At 40.3% G+C, this 18,835-nt stretch overlaps 1 protein-coding gene across 1 annotated transcript in view; it reads left to right on the top strand.

Moving 5' to 3' along the window:
- The window catches only part of LDLR (low density lipoprotein receptor), a 42,536-nt gene extending 24,062 nt beyond the window's left edge, over positions 1-18,474 (top strand). Inside the window, exons 10-18 of the mRNA XM_044084595.1 lie at positions 2,846-3,073; positions 4,001-4,119; positions 4,684-4,823; positions 6,792-6,933; positions 7,025-7,177; positions 7,729-7,950; positions 10,713-10,784; positions 12,618-12,775; positions 17,479-18,474. Coding sequence (XP_043940530.1) covers positions 2,846-3,073; positions 4,001-4,119; positions 4,684-4,823; positions 6,792-6,933; positions 7,025-7,177; positions 7,729-7,950; positions 10,713-10,784; positions 12,618-12,775; positions 17,479-17,514 — 1,270 coding nt within the window. The 3' untranslated portion in view covers positions 17,515-18,474. The remainder of the gene's footprint in view (positions 1-2,845; positions 3,074-4,000; positions 4,120-4,683; positions 4,824-6,791; positions 6,934-7,024; positions 7,178-7,728; positions 7,951-10,712; positions 10,785-12,617; positions 12,776-17,478) is intronic.
- The last annotated feature ends 361 nt before the right edge of the window (positions 18,475-18,835 follow it).

Consider the following 18,835-nt stretch of genomic DNA (forward strand, 5'->3'; position numbering starts at 1 on the left):
ATCCTACAAAGGTGTTGATGGCTAGCCCATAAGTATAGAGGAAACTGCTTGTAATGGCAAGGGAGGTGAACTGAGCTTCAGAAGACTGTTGACCCCTGGAATGGTCTGATTGGAGGCAGACTGATGGTAAAAGCTGTAGTGTTTAAAATGGAGGGCGCACATTTTTCTGTCAGGTTTCGCCATCTTCAGTTATTCCCATTCCTCACTGGCAGGGTGCTATCATCCACTGGGAAAGGTGTTGGAGATTGCAAATAGAATTTAATGCTGGTATGCCTGTCACATTTGTGATTTATACCAGCTTTGAGTGGTATTTTAAAATATATTTGAGTAATTAAGCCTAGGAACATGTCTGCTATCTTGTAAGCTAAAATTGCTGGTGTGTCGATACTAAAAATCAGAGCAAGACAGCCTGACTGAAATGAGTATCTTGAGACAGGGTTAAAATGGTTTCATGCTGTCTGATCTATTATTCAAACATCATAACTGTGAAAGCTGTACATATTTCATGTTCTTGGAGGCAAAAATCTCTTGCATATTAAATGGACACCAAATAAGCAGTACACCATATCTCTCAAAGGCCATCGCATATCACACCTGTGCATATTAAGCCTACTTGCTCACATAGCACAAGGAGTCCTAAAGTCACAGATGCTGAATCCGGTAAGGCAGGTATCGACCCAGCCAGATGTTCTTGTTAGACTACTCCCTTGTAAGATATTTGCCTGTTTACCAGGTTGAGCAAGGAAAGCGTGTAGTTGCTTGTCTGGTGCCAGGATCAGTCAGCTCACACGTGTACTCTCATCCTTGATCAAGTACCAGGATGACACAATTCATGCTGGTGTTTAATGACTTCTGGATCGTATGAAGAGAGAAGATGGTGCTCTCGGACTGTCCAAGGCAGGTATGAGCCTAGCATTGAGCAGCATCCCCACCTTCTGCAAGGATGATTGCTGTGATATGTGCAAAAAGTGGACTTCATTAATTGGCTTGGCTTATGGTGATATTCAAAAGGGGGAGGGCCAATATTTGTCAGCCTGCAAGGATATGATCGACAGACCATGCTGCTTTACCAGTGATAACTGCACCTGTCCCATGTAGGGTTTCTATTATTGGTAAAAGACTGTTTACCTGCATACTGCCTTTTTTTAGGCAATGCCAACCTGTTAAACCAACCAACATAATGAAACAAGCAAAGAAAAATTAAGGGTAGTACAGATCAATGCTAGGAGCCTGTACAAGAATCTTTATTCCCTACAAATCCTCAACCTTGGCAGACATTGACATCTGCAGTGACCTGAGAGATGGTTTAAAATAGGGTTGAGCACTTTGGCTGTGCAGGGCTATTAACTTCCACATTTAGACCACTGCACAGGATGGGGACAAGTGGTGTGTCACGTCTCCAGCCAAAAGAGGCTTTTTATCAAGGCTGATAAATCGGCATGCTACACTAGAACTTCATAATGCCCGGACACCCAGACACCCATCAGCTGCCTGTGAGGTGACGACAATAACAATTATGGTCGGTTCAGCATAATTAAGGTCTTCACCTCATAGACATAAGGTACAGGATAGCTGTTTAGCCTCAAACATGGCTTTGGTGGATTTTAAGCTCTTGAGTTGGTACAGGGTTTGTATCTGACCTCAGGTTATTGGCTAGGCTTAAAATGGCTGTTCACAGGAGTTAGCCTACCATTCACCTATGAATCTTTTACTTCCAAAATTAAAGGTCCCATACCACATATTAGCTAGCTTTAGAAATGTAACAAAACAGTCAAAATGCCTGTCTGTAGGAGGTACACTCGCTCAGTATTATCACCAGTACCATTTTCATAGGTGATCTAAACTAACTGTAGAAGGGGAACCTATACCAACTAGTGCACAAACAGACATTCTTGGACTCTGTCAATACAAATGCACTGGGAACAGTGCCCACTAGGGGAATACCACCTGGGATCTTGTTCTTACTAATGGGAGCATTTTGCACCATCCCTTGCATATCTTCTTCACTTTAGTGTGGCCATAAAGTAGTTTCCTTCAAAATTAAAACTGGAATAGGAGATCCTTTCTTCCCAAGGCATCTTTAGAAGTTTCTATGCAATCTGCCCACTCCCAAGTTATATATTGGCAATCTTAAAATACTTAAACACAGACATGTACACCACCACACTATACCAGCATGTAAATATTTGCATAGATGCAAGATGAAACGGAACATTTGCACCAGGACTGCCCCAGTACTACTAATGTAATGGACAGAGGCGGCGGCTCTAAGGGCTTTATCCCTTGCATGGATCCCAGTATTATCATCCCATGTGGTTATATTATTTAAAGTTATTTTAAACACACGGGAAATTTGGCTAGGCTTAAAATCGCCTGCATGGGCAGCTAGCCTAGTCTTTTGAACTTGAGCGGGTAGTCTTGCTTTTATGGGTATGGATGATGCAATGAAGTGCAGTCTGCTCGGCTTGAATGAAATGTACCCAGTATGCCGTATTTGGGCTCAGATAAGTGTGGATGATAGTATTATTTATTTATTTACTCTTCTTGATAACTTATTTTTTAGTTGTTTGTGAATTTTAGTAGTATGTGCCTGCCTTTTCTTGACTTGCACTGTGATCTGCACATTATATTTTCCTTCACTTCCCGCCCACCATTTATGGTCTTGTATCAGGTCCACAGCTGGTCTTTATGATGGAGACCTGAAGCATTCTACTGAAATATGTTCACTGTAGCAAAATTGTTTTTATTTTGAATGTTGTTCGTGAACACTGGAGACATGCACTGAAAGATGAGCAAGATATCGAGCATTATTCTCAACACGTCGTCTTTTTTTTTTTCCCTTTAGTGCACTGATGGACAAAGCAGGGAATTCTTCCCATCACATTACAGTTATTGAACAGGAAATTCAGTCCCCAGATGGCATTGCTGTTGACTGGGTTCATGGAAACATCTACTGGACAGACTCTGTCTTCAGCACAATTTCTGTAGCCAATACGGGAGGATTGAAGAGGACAACATTATTCAAAGATGGTCTTGCTAAACCTCGTGCTATTGTAGTGGATCCTACCAGTGGGTAATTACATTTTTTTTGTACATATTCATGTGTTTGTTAAACTTTACAGAAAGCAACATTTGTGTGGGTTTGAGGGAACTTTGACTTAAACCAGAATCCCTAGAAACTCTTGAGTGCTGGTTGCATGTAACTAAGGACTTGACCTCAGCATTTAATGTTTAATACAGTGAAAATGATACTTGCATAGAAAATAATGGAGGTGCTAGCTCCCTTGCAAGATGGAAAGGACTGGGACAGAGTAATTTTGGTTTCTGTGTGTGCAGTAATGACACCCCCCTCTAATCTGATGTATGCTTGCACTTGGAAATTAGTAAGGCTTTTATGCGTGTCTCATGACTGCATGATGTAGAGTTGGGTAGTTAGTGTTCATAAAAATGGCCTCAGAACTGGTATAGGAGGATTCATTTAGGCAGTGTGTGTTATTATATATGTATGTGTATATGCTTATGTATGTGTGTATAGTATATGGTATGCAGATTTATTGTGCAGCTGTAAAAAGATGGGTTACAGAGAATGTGATACCGAAGCAGATGTTTTTAAAATTTTGTTGCCTTATTCATAAAGTGGGCTGCATCACTTGTTTTATTGCTGTGCATCTGGAATGTTGCACAGCAAATTGTTTGTAGAGTTTATGTACTTGTTTTCACTTAATTTTAGCATGAAGTGTTGATGTGGCATTGTGTGCCATTTGTGTCAGTCTGACAGGACAGAGGATTAATGCTTTAAACTGTGAACAGGCTGCTTTCTGTTGTACCAGACAGTGCTTTGGAGCAATTGTGAATTTTAGGCCAGGCTTAATCTCCTGGACTGCATGCCTTGTAACCACCTGTGTACCTATAGAGGGTCCCATCTAGTCAGGAAAGTAGTGTTTTGCAGTAATTCTGGTTACTGTCTAGTCTTGTCATCTGTTTGCTTGTTTTTCTTAAGGTTCATGTATTGGACTGACTGGGGAACTCCTGCCAAGATAGAGAAAGGAGGCCTGAATGGTGTTGATCGCGTTCCACTGGTGACTGATGGCATCGAGTGGCCTAATGGCATTACCCTTGGTAAGTGAGTAGGTTATAGTAGTCTTGAATTCCAGTTCAGTTATTCATAGTTGGTAAAAGGTAGATGGGTGAGTGTAGGTGCTGCCATTGTATCTTCACATAACACTTGGCTGAAGTGGATACATGCATGACCTACAAATATTCAAGCACTGACATTAATGCCCTTGCAGCCTGCCAGTATACCAAAACAGTTCCCATATACTTCTGGCATTTATAACCACTTGATGTCTTTGGGTGCTGGGCAGTATTAAGTGTGGTTTTGCTTATCTTTGACCCCCCCCCCCCCCCAAAAGAGTAAACATAGTTGTATAACGGCTGCTGTTTTTCAAATGTGCATCATTGCTGTCACAAGGCCATAGAATGTTTGTTTATTTTTGCCAGCCCAGTACAGGAATTGCAGAAGACATGGACGTTAGTTTGGTGGCTAAACTCAAAAAATTAGTCTAATAGGAGTAGGACTGCTTCCTTGACTGCAGGTTGTTTTTCAAAAATGCATTTCTGTGTACTAATTCCTACTAAAAGGAAGGGCAACAAATATATAATTACAACTGTATACTTTTTCAGATCTTCCAAATATGCGGCTTTACTGGGTTGATTCCAAACTCCACTCTTTGTCAAGCGTAGATACAAATGGAGGAAACCGTCGTACCATTATTGTAGACCAGGAGAAACTGGCTCACCCATTTGCAGTAACTGTATTTGAGGTAACTTTATTCTGATGTACTACTATATTTCATTGTGGCTTAGTAAGATGTGAATGTAAAGGTTATTTATCTGTAAGGTTAGATTTGGCATTGAATCTGTATATAAATTGTGCAAGCAGTATTGTCTCTTACTTTCCAGTGTGTGTGATGGATTATAATGCAAAAATCTGAAACTGGAAGCTGGTGTGGCATTTTTGAAGTGAAACCTGTGTGATGGATTATAATGCAAAAATCTGAAACTGGAAGCTGGTGTGGCATTTTTGAAGTGAAACCTGAGGCATAGTAGTGAGAGTTCTGAGTGAAATGGAACTGGGACTCTGCCCACTGTGCTGGGCAGTTCACCTCAGAGAGGTAGCGCGACTTCCATCTCTGCTAGCACATGCATACACGCACACACACTGTGCCTGGTTTCACTCTGAACTCACACTAGCCTCAAATGTGCTGTATCCTACTGAACGTATTGATAATTCTATGTAGTGCCTTGTGAGAGCTGTTCTAATAATTTTCTTTATGGAGAAATGCGCTTACTGCCATTTCAGAATTGCCAGAAAACCACAAATTGTATGAGGAACACACTAAAAATGAGGCAAAAATCTGGACAGTTGAGAGGTATGAAATGCATTTCAAACGCTGCCAACTGCCATCTGGTTGTTGCTCTGACTTTAGTAAATGGTGGTCACAAACAATGAGTAAAGCATTACATCTCTGTATTAAAGTTGTTGGCCATACCGTGCCAGTGCTTGTGTCACAGTATCCTTGGGATACTTGCAGTTAATAGTACTGAAACAGTTGTTGCAGTTTTGATGAGGGTACTCTGAGTGTTGTAAATTGCTCTGCACCACAATGGAAAATAGTTAATGGTTTTTGGTTACCTCAAAATGTAACGTGTATATTAAACTTGCTAATGTAGTATATTACAGTACTTTTCAAATATAAGTTCATGTTGGCCTACAGCTTCATTTTATATGTTACGCGGCACATTCAGCTGCTGAAATCAAGCTGAATGTGAAATGTCAGTCTGGTAAAACAAAGTTCCACGGGCTACCTTCTGTGTTAAGAAGAATTTTACCTCTGCAGTTTTTGTTTCAAATGGTGTAGGCATAAGGCCTTTTGGGGTGGGGGCATGGGCATTCAGTGCTAGGGGCGAGTTTGCTTAGCCTATTTCTGCTGGATCAGCATTACAACTGACCACACCACTCTCCAAACTGTATACACCAAGACCACGCAGTTTGCAGTGTCCACCACATGCCTGAGTATGTACCACTCCCAGGTTGGGTCCGCTTGGTTCCATTATTTCTATCTGAAAATCCCCTCTTATTTTTTGCTTGTGCCCCCCATTCAATGATATGGAATCTACTGGTAGTCAGAGTTTTCTGCAGATAGGACCTCCAGATTGACTTCTAGTTAAGAGAAGTGCATTGAGGTGTCTTATTGCTGCACTGCTGTAGATGATGGGGTTTCCTGATAGTAACCATATGAAATGTCCAAACCAGAGCCAAGTCCTGAAATTCAGAAAGTGGCCAAAAAGTTGGACTTGGTATACAAAGTTCAAGATTTCATTTCTCAGACTATTCCCTTTTCTCCCATGTGTGATTAATTTTGGAGCTGGTATAAAAGTTCAGGGGTTTGCCTCCAGCAGGGGTGGGCAAGCCCCCCCTGCAAAGGTTTTAAGGAGCTGTGATTTAGATTCTCCCTCCAAAGATTCACTCTTTCTCTGTGGTCTGGCTGTTGCTGTTGTCCGGCTTTTCTCACTTGGCATCACGAGTGCTGACATTTCATTCAGTAGGGAGCCTTTCCTGGCCTATTGTGTAACATGGTAACCCCCCCCCCCCAATATGGTAACAAGTCTTTCATTTTTATTTCTTATAACTAGGATATAGATACATTTTCTGTTTTGAGGCAGGTTAGAACAGATTTTGTCACAGTCCTCTTAATTTATACAGCTTAATGTAGAACTTGTTATTGCAGGATAAAGTGTTTTGGACAGATATGGAGAATGAAGCTATTTTTAGTGCCAATCGACTGAACGGGGGTGATATTGTGAGGGTTGCAGAAGATCTCTTCTCTCCAGAAGATCTAGTTTTGTACCACCATCTTAAACAACCAAAAGGTATGAAGTGTCGAAACGTATAAAATCCATTTCTTATTGATTGACTTTTTTTTTTAATTGGTTTTAATTCTTGCATTTTCTGTCCCCCAAGGTTTAAACCGGTGTGAAGGGAGCAATGTCCCCAATGGTGGCTGTGAATATTTGTGCCTGCCTGCTCCTCAGATCACAAAGCACTCCCCCAAGTATACATGTGCCTGCCCAGATGGTTTAGTGCTCGCCACCGATATGAGAAACTGCATTAAAGGTAAGTGCTATGTTCCATTTTGAACTAATTATGGAGGTCAGCAAAAAATCATTGGCTGTATTTTGATCTGAATGCGTCTGAATCTTGTGTTGATTCTTACTGTGAGTTATAATGGATATGATCTTTCTCTTTCCTGCAGCATATTTGTGGTACTCTGACAGTTTTACCAGGAGAGCATTCTGTTTTAGGGCAGAACTAGTTAACCTGTTGTATGCATCATATTCTTTTAAGCAGGCATGAATAAATTTGCCAGTGTGCTGCATTTCCCCTCTAAACAGCTACATGTTGTAGGAATTCCTTTAATTCCTTTTGATGCTTGTAAAGATATTGGCGTTCTGTGATGTATTACTTTGGTACTGTTTTGTACAAGAGGGCTCGGGAAGTGGTGCTTGGTCAAGGAAAGTATCCTCCCCCCCAATATTTCTGGAAAACAAGTTGCATTTTAGTCTCACTCTGCAAGCATAGTAGCAGCTGAGTGTAGTTTTTGGCGCTCTTTGAAACTAGGCTTTCTTGCAGTGTGGTTAATTTATTTGCTGTGCTTGCCTTTTTAGGTGGTGAAGTGCCTTCTGTTTCCACTAAAGCTTCCATGATATTGGTTTCCTCAACTACTACCAGCAGCACTACAACAAGCAATAGAGTGTCACCTACAACCAAAACTATACCTCAAAGGACTACTAGAAAACCAAATCTTGGAACCACTGAAGCTGCAAAGCAAATGAGTGATACTGTGGTTCCAAACTCTACTCTTCATTCTGAAATGCTTTCTCAACAAGGTGAGACCCTGACCTATTCCCCCTAACTAACTTGTTTCTGTAAGGGTTTAATTGGGTAGACTACCCAATCTCTGTTGGTAGGATGCTAGAGGAATTTGGGTTCTGTGATTTTTCCCTATCCTTGTGTATTAAAGTAACGGACAATTTTTTCCTTATTACATGACACTTCTGCCATGAAGTTTTTTTTTTTTTTTTTTTTTTTTTCCCCAAGAAGTAAGCGGCTATTTAACAGCTGCATATTCCCCTAAAACCTGCAGATTCATTTTTACCAAAGTAAAAAAACTGTTCACTGCTGTTTTTTTTTCCTGTGTTTTATATTTTCTTTTTCTCCTTTGGCTTGGTAAATTCAAAATTAAGCATATATTTGCTTATTGTTGCTGCCTCTTGTAGAGTTTGTAGTTAGATTTCTGGTATCTGGATGCATGCATGCTTTAGGTTTTCAGTTGTGCTCTCATTGATTTACTACCCTTAATTGAAGGAATATGTATTCTACTACTTGCCAATAGTCTACTTCCATACTTATAACCAAACCAATTTGCACTGCATGGGTGGGGATGGTTTAGGAGAACTGTTGCCAAGGCAGCTATCTCTGGCTTTTGGCTACATGTACTTTGTGGTCTGTAAGTGGAACATGTAAAGTGAGAGAAGCCAAGCACAGATTTCCACTGCAGGTGACTTAAACCAGCTGGAACTTTCCAGTCCAATTGCAGTAAACTTTTGCAGGAAGCTTTCTTCTGCACCAGGGGAAATGTGCCTTGTCTGCATCACCAGGAAAATTATTGCCCACTTACCTTAATCGCCACTGGCAAACTTTCCACCTCCATCAGGGAAAGCATGCTTTATGTGCATCCCCTCCACTGTGAAAGGAGAGGGCTGGTGTAGTAAGGAATGAAGTGGCTGTGCCTGCTCCCTTAAGTGACGAGTTAATTTGATTTGGGTTACCTGTGTTGTCACAGCTTTGTCCCTTACGCCATCAGCTAAGGTGCTTTACTTTAAAAACTGTAGGGAGGTTTTCCCAGGCTTTACATGTAAAAGGAGCATTTTGGTTCAGAGGTATTATGGCTTTCAGTGAAAGTTTTATTTATAATCTTCCTTCTCCAAAGGAGGCCAAGTGAAACTATACAATATAAGTAGCAGTGCAAAGTGTAATGTACGGTGACTCATTTTTAGCCCTTTGGCAGTGTTCATAGGTTCTTGCACAGTGTTGCATGATCTGTAATGTGATGTTGAGGGAACATGGGTGAAATTCTTGGCTAGGCTTATAAGGGCCTCTGGGCCAGTAGCCTAGTATCATCCCATGAATCTAAAATGAGTAAGTGTTAATGCGGTAGTTATAAGGGAGATCAAGTTATAGATGACCCCCTGAAAATGGGAGAGAGTTAGGACTAGTAGATGAAGCCAGTGACTGGGATAAAATGAAAATGGAGGTTAAAAATGAAAGAGTTAAGTAATAAAAATTAAAGAAACCCATTTAATTTATACTGGAGGTGATGAGAGAGAGTCTTCAGGAAAGTCTACAGGAACAGATAGTATTCCACTGGAAGTTTGGAAATTAGGAGGAAATGGTGATAACCTGGGATACTTTAACAGTATTATAAAATTAAAAGAAGGTGGCAACCTTCAGATCCAGCTTCATAAAAGTCCATTTCAGTTTTAAACCACTTGTAAAGTTTGTTCTGTATTTGCTAAAGAATGGCAAAAGTGTTGGCTGTAATTGATAGTTATGGGTCAGTTTGGTTTTATGGAGGGGAGACTTGACATTTGATGGTATTAATAGAACGACATGGTAAACTGGGATTTTGAGTAGAGCATTGGAAGCATTTGCATTCTCTGATAATGTAATTAGGTTAGTTGGAAGAATATTCTTTAGAGCTTGTATAAAGGATATGAATTGCCTAGACATAGTTCTGCCTTAAGTTTGTTAACCTGCCAAAAAAGCTACACCAGCTGTATTTGAGATATTGAATATTGTAAAATAATTTGAGGAGGTATCTTTAGAAAAGGGAAGGGTGCAAATTACATAGAAGTAAATGTAAAATGTGGGAACAATACATGCATAATCAGGAGGAGAAGTGAAGTTTAAGGGAAGGCATGAATTCTGCAATTTTTTAGTAATGTTGGACTGATGGTAGCAACATGTGATGTATGTCATACCCAGATGGAAAAAAATGTTGGCAATTTTCCTTTTCTGTTAAGCCACAGGCAAACAAAACATTAAGTGGTGATGAAGGTGTTTAAAAACAAAGTGATGGTACTTTAAGGATCTTTGTCTTTTGATGGGCAGTTGATGACTGGACTGGATAGGTTGTTTTTTTTACCCCCTCCCTATCAGTTCAGCCTCTAGCCAGAGAAAGGACCAACAACCTGTGGTTTTGGCTTTTCCTGAGGAGCCTTTGGCATTGCTTATTTAATGCGTAGGCTGGCTTGGAGCCCAGGATCTTGCACGTGGGTAAATCTTTTGGACCCCAGGGATTAACCGGTGGGGTAATGCAAAACCAATTGATAAAGTGGCTCCATCTGTTGAACAGGCACTTGTGCTGTCTTGTCAAGGTTTCAGTGGGTGTTCTGCCACTGCCTCGGGGAAGGGGAAAAGGGTGTTTTTGGACATTGCTCTTTATCCATGTTCTTGGTGGGGAGAAGAGGCAGTTACGAATGCTAGAATGATCAGTTAGAACTGTACTGCAGAATTTAACATTTTATGTTGGGGTTAATTGCAAGTCTCTTACATAATTGATAACCTATTTGCATTTGTTTCCTGACAGTTCGGAATAATGCAGCTGTAGAGGATACCACATCAAAGCACCCCACTGCTTTATACATCGTAATACCAATAGGTATGTATTTGTTTGTTTATATAATACTTGATGTACAAATGTCAGTTGTGCTTTACTTCAGGTGTTTTAGTTAGAGTTAAAGTCTCTACTGAAAAGTCATTCTGCAGATGGAGGCTGAATGAGTGAAAGAAAGGAATGAGGTGATAAATGTGGTGTTGGGGGGTACACGTGAAGATTTAGTTTGTAATCGCTGTCTTGGTTGAGGGTGTGTGGAGTTGTGTCGCTAAAACATTCTGCCTTTTATTGAGTATTTGGAGCTTTTCCTGAACTTTGGGAGACTAGTTGGATCTCATTCAGAAGGGGAAATTTCCAAAAAAGTTGTTATAGACTGGAAAAAAGCATATATTTTTTGAGACTCCTGCAGAGAAGAGGGTACATAATCTGGTTGTGATGTGGAAGTTGCATTTACATTACTGTAAATGTGTAGGGGTTGGCAGTTTTAAATTCAGAAGCGAGCAAGCCTCTTGAAACTAATATGCAGTCAGATGTCAAATGCCTGCAATTTGCATGTTCCTTTGAAAGTCTGTAGGGGCCAGGATTTCAGCTAGCTAGCCATGGCATTAGTTTCAGAAGGTGGAAGGAGTGCGGACAAAGTGATAGTTTTAGGCTTTTGGCGCAAGTGTGGAGACTTGGTCCAGTAAAATATATTTAGTAATTTTAGACATCAAGTATGCCTAAACTTTAATTTGTGGACTCAGTATATTTTTTGCTCAGTGTTACCTTTTTATTGGTAAGGAGTTTTAAAGTTTCAAACTTGATGTAAAGATTGGGTTTGTGCTTCTTGCTTTTGAAGGATCTGATTAGAAACTTGCTGGCTAGCCTGAGGATAAATCTGGCTTATTGTACACTTAATAGTCTATGTACAGATAAAGGGGTTTAAAAATGCTCAAGCCTTAGACCAGTTAAAACTTCGGACCCTGGTTTTAGCAAGATTCTAATCTGTGATTGTTACTACAGCCCTCTTGGGCCTTCATTATCCTGCTGACTGGTATGCCTTGGATAATCGAGCAGAGGCTTTTGTGAGTAATCTTCTCTCCTTTCCTTAATCTAGTATGTATCTTGTCAAATCGTTTTAACTATATGCAGACTCTAATCAATACTACTTTACTGGTTGGGCCACTAGTAATGCATTAAACTGCTTGGATTTGGGACTGACTTGGCTCGTATGGTGAATCAGAGTAGGTTAGACAGTGCCAAGGATAGGAAACCATTGCAGTAAGCCAGGTTGGACTGCGCCAAGGACAGCAAACCATTGCAGTAAACTTCATGTGGATGAAGAAGAGTACAGATGAAAGGCAGAATAATTAAGACTGCTACTAACTATAGAACTTCTGACTAATGTTTGCAAGTCTCTAAATGGGAACAGTTTTATTTAAAAAGCCCCTTGCACCTTCTACAGCCTTGGAGAAAAATGCTCTCCCTACCACCTGAAGTTGAGACTTCAGCCCCTCATATAGTTGGAAAAGGTAAGGAGGGGGGGGATCCTACCAGAGTTTGTTGTCTCGAGCGCCCCAAAAACTTTAGGAGATCATTTAGTTTTGTGTTGAGACTTTGTGTGCCTGGATCAAGAAACATGAATTGCTGGGTCTTGCAACGTATGCTGGAGTGATGTGCCATTTGAGTAGTGGCGAAGCCTTTAGAATACCTTGTTTAGAATTAAGGTAAAGCAGGTGCCCCCCCAATTTTGTTTAGCTTCTCGATTGTATATTTTTGTCTTGTATGTGTGTAACTGTGTGCTCACACCTGTAGTTTGGAAACGGACATGTTTTTGAATAATCAATTAAAAAATATATAATTTACAAGTTTTTAAGTTTTAAATCCGTTTTCTTGCAGTGCTCTTGTGCTTGACTGCATTTGGTGGCTACCTGTTATGGAAAAACTGGAGGCTCAAAAATACCCACAGCATCAATTTTGACAATCCAGTCTATCAGAAAACTACAGAGGATGAGGTCCATATCTGCAGAAGTCAGGACGGATACAGCTATCCTTCGGTAAGAATCGTCTGCATAGGCATGGAGTTAAACTGGCGGCATGTATGTCTTGCTCCTTGTATTTAACAGTTGTCGCAGACTGGAATCTTCACCGACTATCGAATGGTGTGGGATTTCTTCTCTTGGATGCTAATGCTAGGCCGAATTTTTCTTTTTTTTTTTCTTTCTTTTTTTCCCTGATTTCATCACCAAACACTGCAGCTTTCTTGCTTGTGGAATTGTATGTTTCTGTGTACTGTAGTTTTCTGTTTTTGAAATGTTGCTTTACACTATTGTCTTTTGACTGACCTGGGTTAGCGTCACTATCTTCATGGGGGGTATTTAGACTAAGTTCGGCCAGGGCACTGGGGGTATTTAGACTAAGTTCGGCCAGGGCACTGGGAAGAGTCCCTTTCTCTTAGCAATTCTGAGCTTCATCACCTCTGGCAAATGGGACGTAGGTTGTACATATCGTACAAAGGATGGCACACACTGGAATGCAGCACTACAATCATCTGTTGTAGGAATCGAATCCGCAGCCTTCTGACCTACTACGAAAGCCATGTGTACTAACTATTAAGTCAATGACACTACAAGCATTTTGTGTAACTTTCTGTGTTGTGGGGGGAGGTCTCTTGCTTTGCTTTAAGCACTGTCGTGTCACGTGTGCACTATCAAAGGTTGCATTTTAACAGAATGGATGTCAAAGGACAGTTTCCAATATCTACTTTGGGGAGTTTTCATCCAGGCATGTACCCTTTGTTCTTGGTTCAATTTATCTGCTTGGTCCAGAGATCCAAGAAGAAAAATGACTGAAATAAGTGGCCTGTGCAGACTAGTACCTAGAATGTGTTGTATTTACTAATGGTAGCTATTTACTGTGGGTGAGTCTTGGTTGTGATTACCTGATGTGTTTTTTTCAGAATGGTCTGGGTAGGCTGAATCCTATAAAATATGCTAATTGTTTGTGCAAGGCATCTTCAGACTTTTTCCCCACTAGAAGACCTTTCTACTGTGCAGTTCCTGTGAAGGCCATTCTTGCCCACTCACTGACTTTGTTTTGCAGGCATGGACACTGATGCTTCTCGATAATGCATCTTTGTCCTTAACAGCAGTCCTCTAAAACAGTTAGCTGCTTTCCCTGTAATTTCTTAGTAAAATTTGTGATCCTCATTTTTGCAGAGATCTAAACTTTTTTTTTTTTTTTTAAACTCTAATTCTGTGGAATAGGAATTTAGTACACAGTGCAAGCTGACTGCATTCACATGCACCATAGTTTCTCTTCTGCTCTGCATATTCTGTGGGGATTAGTCTCTTGGTTTCCACAAGGAAGTGCTGTCCTGCAGTCTCTTGGCATGGACTTGCCTGCTTTTTGTCCACAGTCACCCTTGCAGGAGCCTTTTCGTGCCTGCTGGTTGAACTAATGTGGCTGACACAGTAGCAACGTCTGCTTAGTTGGCACCACTGTTGTGTGGTATAGGACATTTTATTTCAGGCATAGGTGATTTCCGTAAAGTGGGCACTGCAGAAGTAAAGCCTGTACTATTTTCTACTTTTTTCCATTTGCAAGTCATGCTACTTATTCCCTTGTTGCATAAAGATGGAGACTGCTGTAGTAGCCTGTCTTTGCTCTTTGGAAGTGGGCCTGAATATGTAGCAAATATTAACTGCAGAAATGTTTATTGGTGTGCCAGTGTATAGTTTTTTGATCAAAGATGTTCCAACAAAAGACCCTTGGTGCATTTTTGGCATCTGCTGGGTGGGCAGACAGTTGGTCTGAATGCTTTCCCTTCAGATAACTAGTCATGGAGGAGCTTTTTTATTGCATTCGTGGACAAGTGATCCTGTGGGTGTTTGGACATGGGTGAATGCTCGCTTTGTTTCATCTCTTGTTCCCAGTGGTTTTGGAACATGGTGGTCTTCAGGGCTCATTTGCCAAAAAAAAATGCTGATTAGGACCTCTCCTTGTTTGATTTCCTTGTGTGCTGCTTATTTCATACGAGCAACATTTGCTAACTGAGCAAGCCCATTTGGCACAAAGTACCACTTCAGGAGTGCTACATCTTTACTAAGTGTAGCTGTTTTGCAAGGGAAGATGAAGGAATCCAATTATTGTTGGATCTTGTATGATACTACTTGGTTATTGCATGTATATTTCACAATTTTTGCAGGTACCATATTAGTTTACATCTCTTTATTGGGCCACCTAAAGCAGGTGAGAGATGACTGCCAGATACTGCACAATGAGGTTCAAAAGCACTTCAGGGGCAGAGGTACCCTTATAACAATCTACAGCATTTCCTTTGGGGCTATGTTATGGAATGCTAACCATGTTCCTGAATCTTTTTGCATCACAAGAAATTGACCTGGTAAAACTCTAAATACATTGGACCATTTTCCCCAGTTAGCCCCATGGAGTATAGGTAGAAAGCAGCTAATCTGGGAAATTAAAATTTGTGTTACAATTGTACAAATTTTGGTATGATTATCCAACTTCCATTTGATACACATGGAGCATAATATTGTGGTTTCCTCATCCATCTTGTGTGAATCTCTCCTGTCCAGTAAAAACTTCTCTTGCTACTAAACTCCCAGTTTAGCAAAGTAGATGCTTCCCCTGATGTGGGGGGTTCTGCCCCCTCCCAAGCACTCAAAGGATGCACAAATTCTTGCGGTAGTGTGCTTTTGTTTTGAGACTTCCCCCTCAGTTGCACAGTTGCTAAAATATAGGCCATCTGCAACCAATCAAATTGCCAAGACATTGACTGCAAGAATGTTTAATACATGCTTAATGTTTTCACAGCAAATTTCAATACTCATTTGATCAAGCACACAAAGGAGCTTGCAGTTTTCTGCTTCCAGTCCCCACAGGGTAGTGGATAGTCAATAGTTCATACTAAAATCAGTCTGCTTTCTCTCGGATTCCTGAGCTTGAAGAAAGAAGCATAAGCTGTGGTTCAGAGCACTGGCTATTTTCTGTAAATCCCAGGGTCTTTTCAGAATGCCTGTCAACAGTTATTTACAGAACTATAGGACTCTTGTTGACCACTTATCTGACTTGGTATCCCACTAGCAGAGCAATACCTTTTAAACCAGGTGATTATCTTCTCTCTCTGGAATCTTTTTGCCTATAGGAAGTCTCCACATTAGTTTAGGGTGCAGTCCTATTCAAGAAAGTCTTAACACTGTCCTTGCATTCTGCACCTTTACTGGCATTCTTACACTTTTTTTTTGTTTTGGATTATGTGGTAGGAATAGATGGCATTGTATGGGTTACTGGGACTTCTAGACTCACAACTTTCCTTGAGTTGATTAAAGGATGGACTTCCCTGTTCACATATATGAACTGGAGTTCTGAGCTTTATGTAGAGCTAGAGAGTTAGGACATGGTCTGGCACCAAGGCTAAGTGAGTACCCTTGGTAACCTGGTTACTGCAACACGTGAGGAGCCACATGCTTTTCTCCCCATTCTGAACTTTTGATGTAGTAAATGCAAAACATCCATATGAAAGTGCTTTTCATGATGTATTAACCAGTAAGATGTATTGCGGATCCTCTTGACAGTGTAGCAGTATTTTAAGTGGAATTGTTATCTTAAAGGCTGTAGATGAAAAATGGGAGTTTAAACATTGGGCAGACGTGTGCACTTCTTGGTTTCCACTTCAGGAAGAGAACAAATAGTGGTTTGTGATCAAAATAACATAGTGTTTTGAGTGGTACCTTCAACTAAATTGGCATTTCTGCTAGAACACTGCAGGACCCCCCCCCCCCCCAAAAAAAAAAATGTTTAGTACATGGTAGCTTAAATACTGTTTTATTCTGCAACTGCAGAACTGTTACTATAAGTACAAAAAACACTAATGGTTTAGTACATGGTAGCTTAAATACTGTTTTATTCTGCAACTGCAGAACTGTTACTATAAGTACACAGTCACACCATGCACACTGACATATCTGCAGCATTTCTGAATTGTTGCTTGTCCTGACAAAAGGCAAAAATATGTGATCCGTTACTATCCCTGGGTCTACAGTAAGGCTGTCTCATGGCACCTCTTTATTGTAGTGGTGTCTTGGGAGAGTTGCTGTCAAGTCCTGTGTCAGAGAGGAGCATTATTGCACCCATCAGTATGGGCCCTGTTTACTGTTCCAAAGTCTCCACATTGGGCTATGCACATGCAACTCTCTCTCAAATGTGGTCACTGTGCTTGCATGGTTCTGGACCTTTGAAAGGGGGTAAAAATGACTGTCCTGATATATTTTTTTTTTTTTTTTTAATACTAAATTTAATAAAGGTAGCAAACTGGTCATGGTGGGGGAAGATATATTGATACTACTTTTACTCATTAAAGTTGGCTAAATTTAAGTGAGTTATGTCATTATGTTAGCTGTGTGTGTGTCCATTTATACTATGGACCCAGAACACTTGAATCTGTGGTGTTTCTCCTCTGCTTTTGTAGAAAAGAAAATCTTTGACTTGTATTTTAACACCAAATCTCAAAATTGACATGCTTTAACTCTAGTTTATACACCAGAGGTAGCTGAGCTGTTAAAGGTTGAAATCCTTTGTTTTATAAGTTACTTGACTTAAGCTTGCCTGATCTGTCTGAGCCCTTTGCATTGCCCTTTTGTTCTGGTGACTTTTTGCATTTACACCATCTTGTAGAAAATTGTGTTTTCTCTCTTAATCCCTTTACTGAAACAAACCTTTATTTGCATTTTTACAGAGACAAATAGTGAGCATGGATGATGACATTGCCTGACAGTTGACTGTGCCTTGGTAACTGAACATTTTTGCTGCTGTATCCTGAAACAACTTGAGTTTACTTCAGTAAATGGCAGGCTCGCACCACTGTACTGAAGAATCCTATGTCACCATTATGAAAAGCCTTCCCACCTCAAACCGGCGCAATTCTATTTCACCGAAGTGAAGCGGGTATAACGTATGTGCTGGCATGTTGCCATATTGAACTGCATTTACCACTTTACCTCTGTCACCTGGTGTGGAAGTACTTCCTTTGCTATGAAGAACTACAGCAAACACTCTCCTCTCGAATAGTGTCTCGCTAAGAGTTAAGGGGCTGCTTTTGACTGGTACTAGGAAGTTTTCTTCCAGACTGACCTTTAGAATTTTGTATGAGCACCATGTGCTTTTTGTTTGCAGAACTAACCTGCAGCACTGAATCCCAATTTGAATGGTTTTAGTACCAAGATGGCCAAAAGTCCCACACTTATGGGGTCCTGTTTCCTGTGAATTTCTTCAGGAAATGCACGTGTCATAACCATTTTTGTAGTTTTTCATACTGGGTAATTTTTTTCTGTATGTAAATAGTTGTGTATTTGTATATAATGTATATGTGTACATACTTGACAGCTCTTTCTATTGTGCAGGGGTGTATAGGTATAGTGATGAGACAATGCCTTGACAGGCTTGGGACTTCTGCTACAGGTTATTTACATGCTAACAGTGACAGATGCCATGATTTTAACACCAAGGGTCTGTTTTTCATCTGGTCAGGAAAATAAGACTAGTTACTTGTAACAGTGCCTGTTTTATATCACACATTTTGCTGCATTTACTATATCTTTGTTACAGGTTAGTCCCGATTTATCTGTTAAATGCTGTGAATTATGTGAATGCTGTAAATACTGTATTTACACAGTGTATATAGTATATATTTTGTTCAAAATGTTTGTAAATTAATATATGATTTATTTATTTTGAGCGGAAGTTTTTCTTCTCTTCTGGTACTCAAGTGTAACCTCTGTGTGTGTGTGTAACTGCATAGGGACCGTTTCAGCAGCAGTGTTTAATTGGCGATTTAACTGCCTTCACTTATGGGGTTATAAAGGATTTCATCTTTACAACTTCACCCCCCCCCCCCCCAAAAAAAAAACTGGTTGCAGCTGGCTGAGAGGTCTTAACTTTTTCCTTCAGTACTGAACATATTACACTTAAAGGGCTAATATATAAATACTACAAGAAGCTAGAATTTTGGAGAGTAGGTATTCAGTGACGGTCTTGGGTTTGTTTTGTGGACTTGTAGTATTAATGTACTTACTACATAATGTAAATGCTACTCT

Source organism: Protopterus annectens, chromosome 9.part0 (genome assembly GCF_019279795.1).
Source record: "Protopterus annectens isolate FY-2018-M chromosome 9.part0, PAN1.0, whole genome shotgun sequence".
Lineage (NCBI taxonomy): Eukaryota > Metazoa > Chordata > Ceratodontiformes > Protopteridae > Protopterus > Protopterus annectens.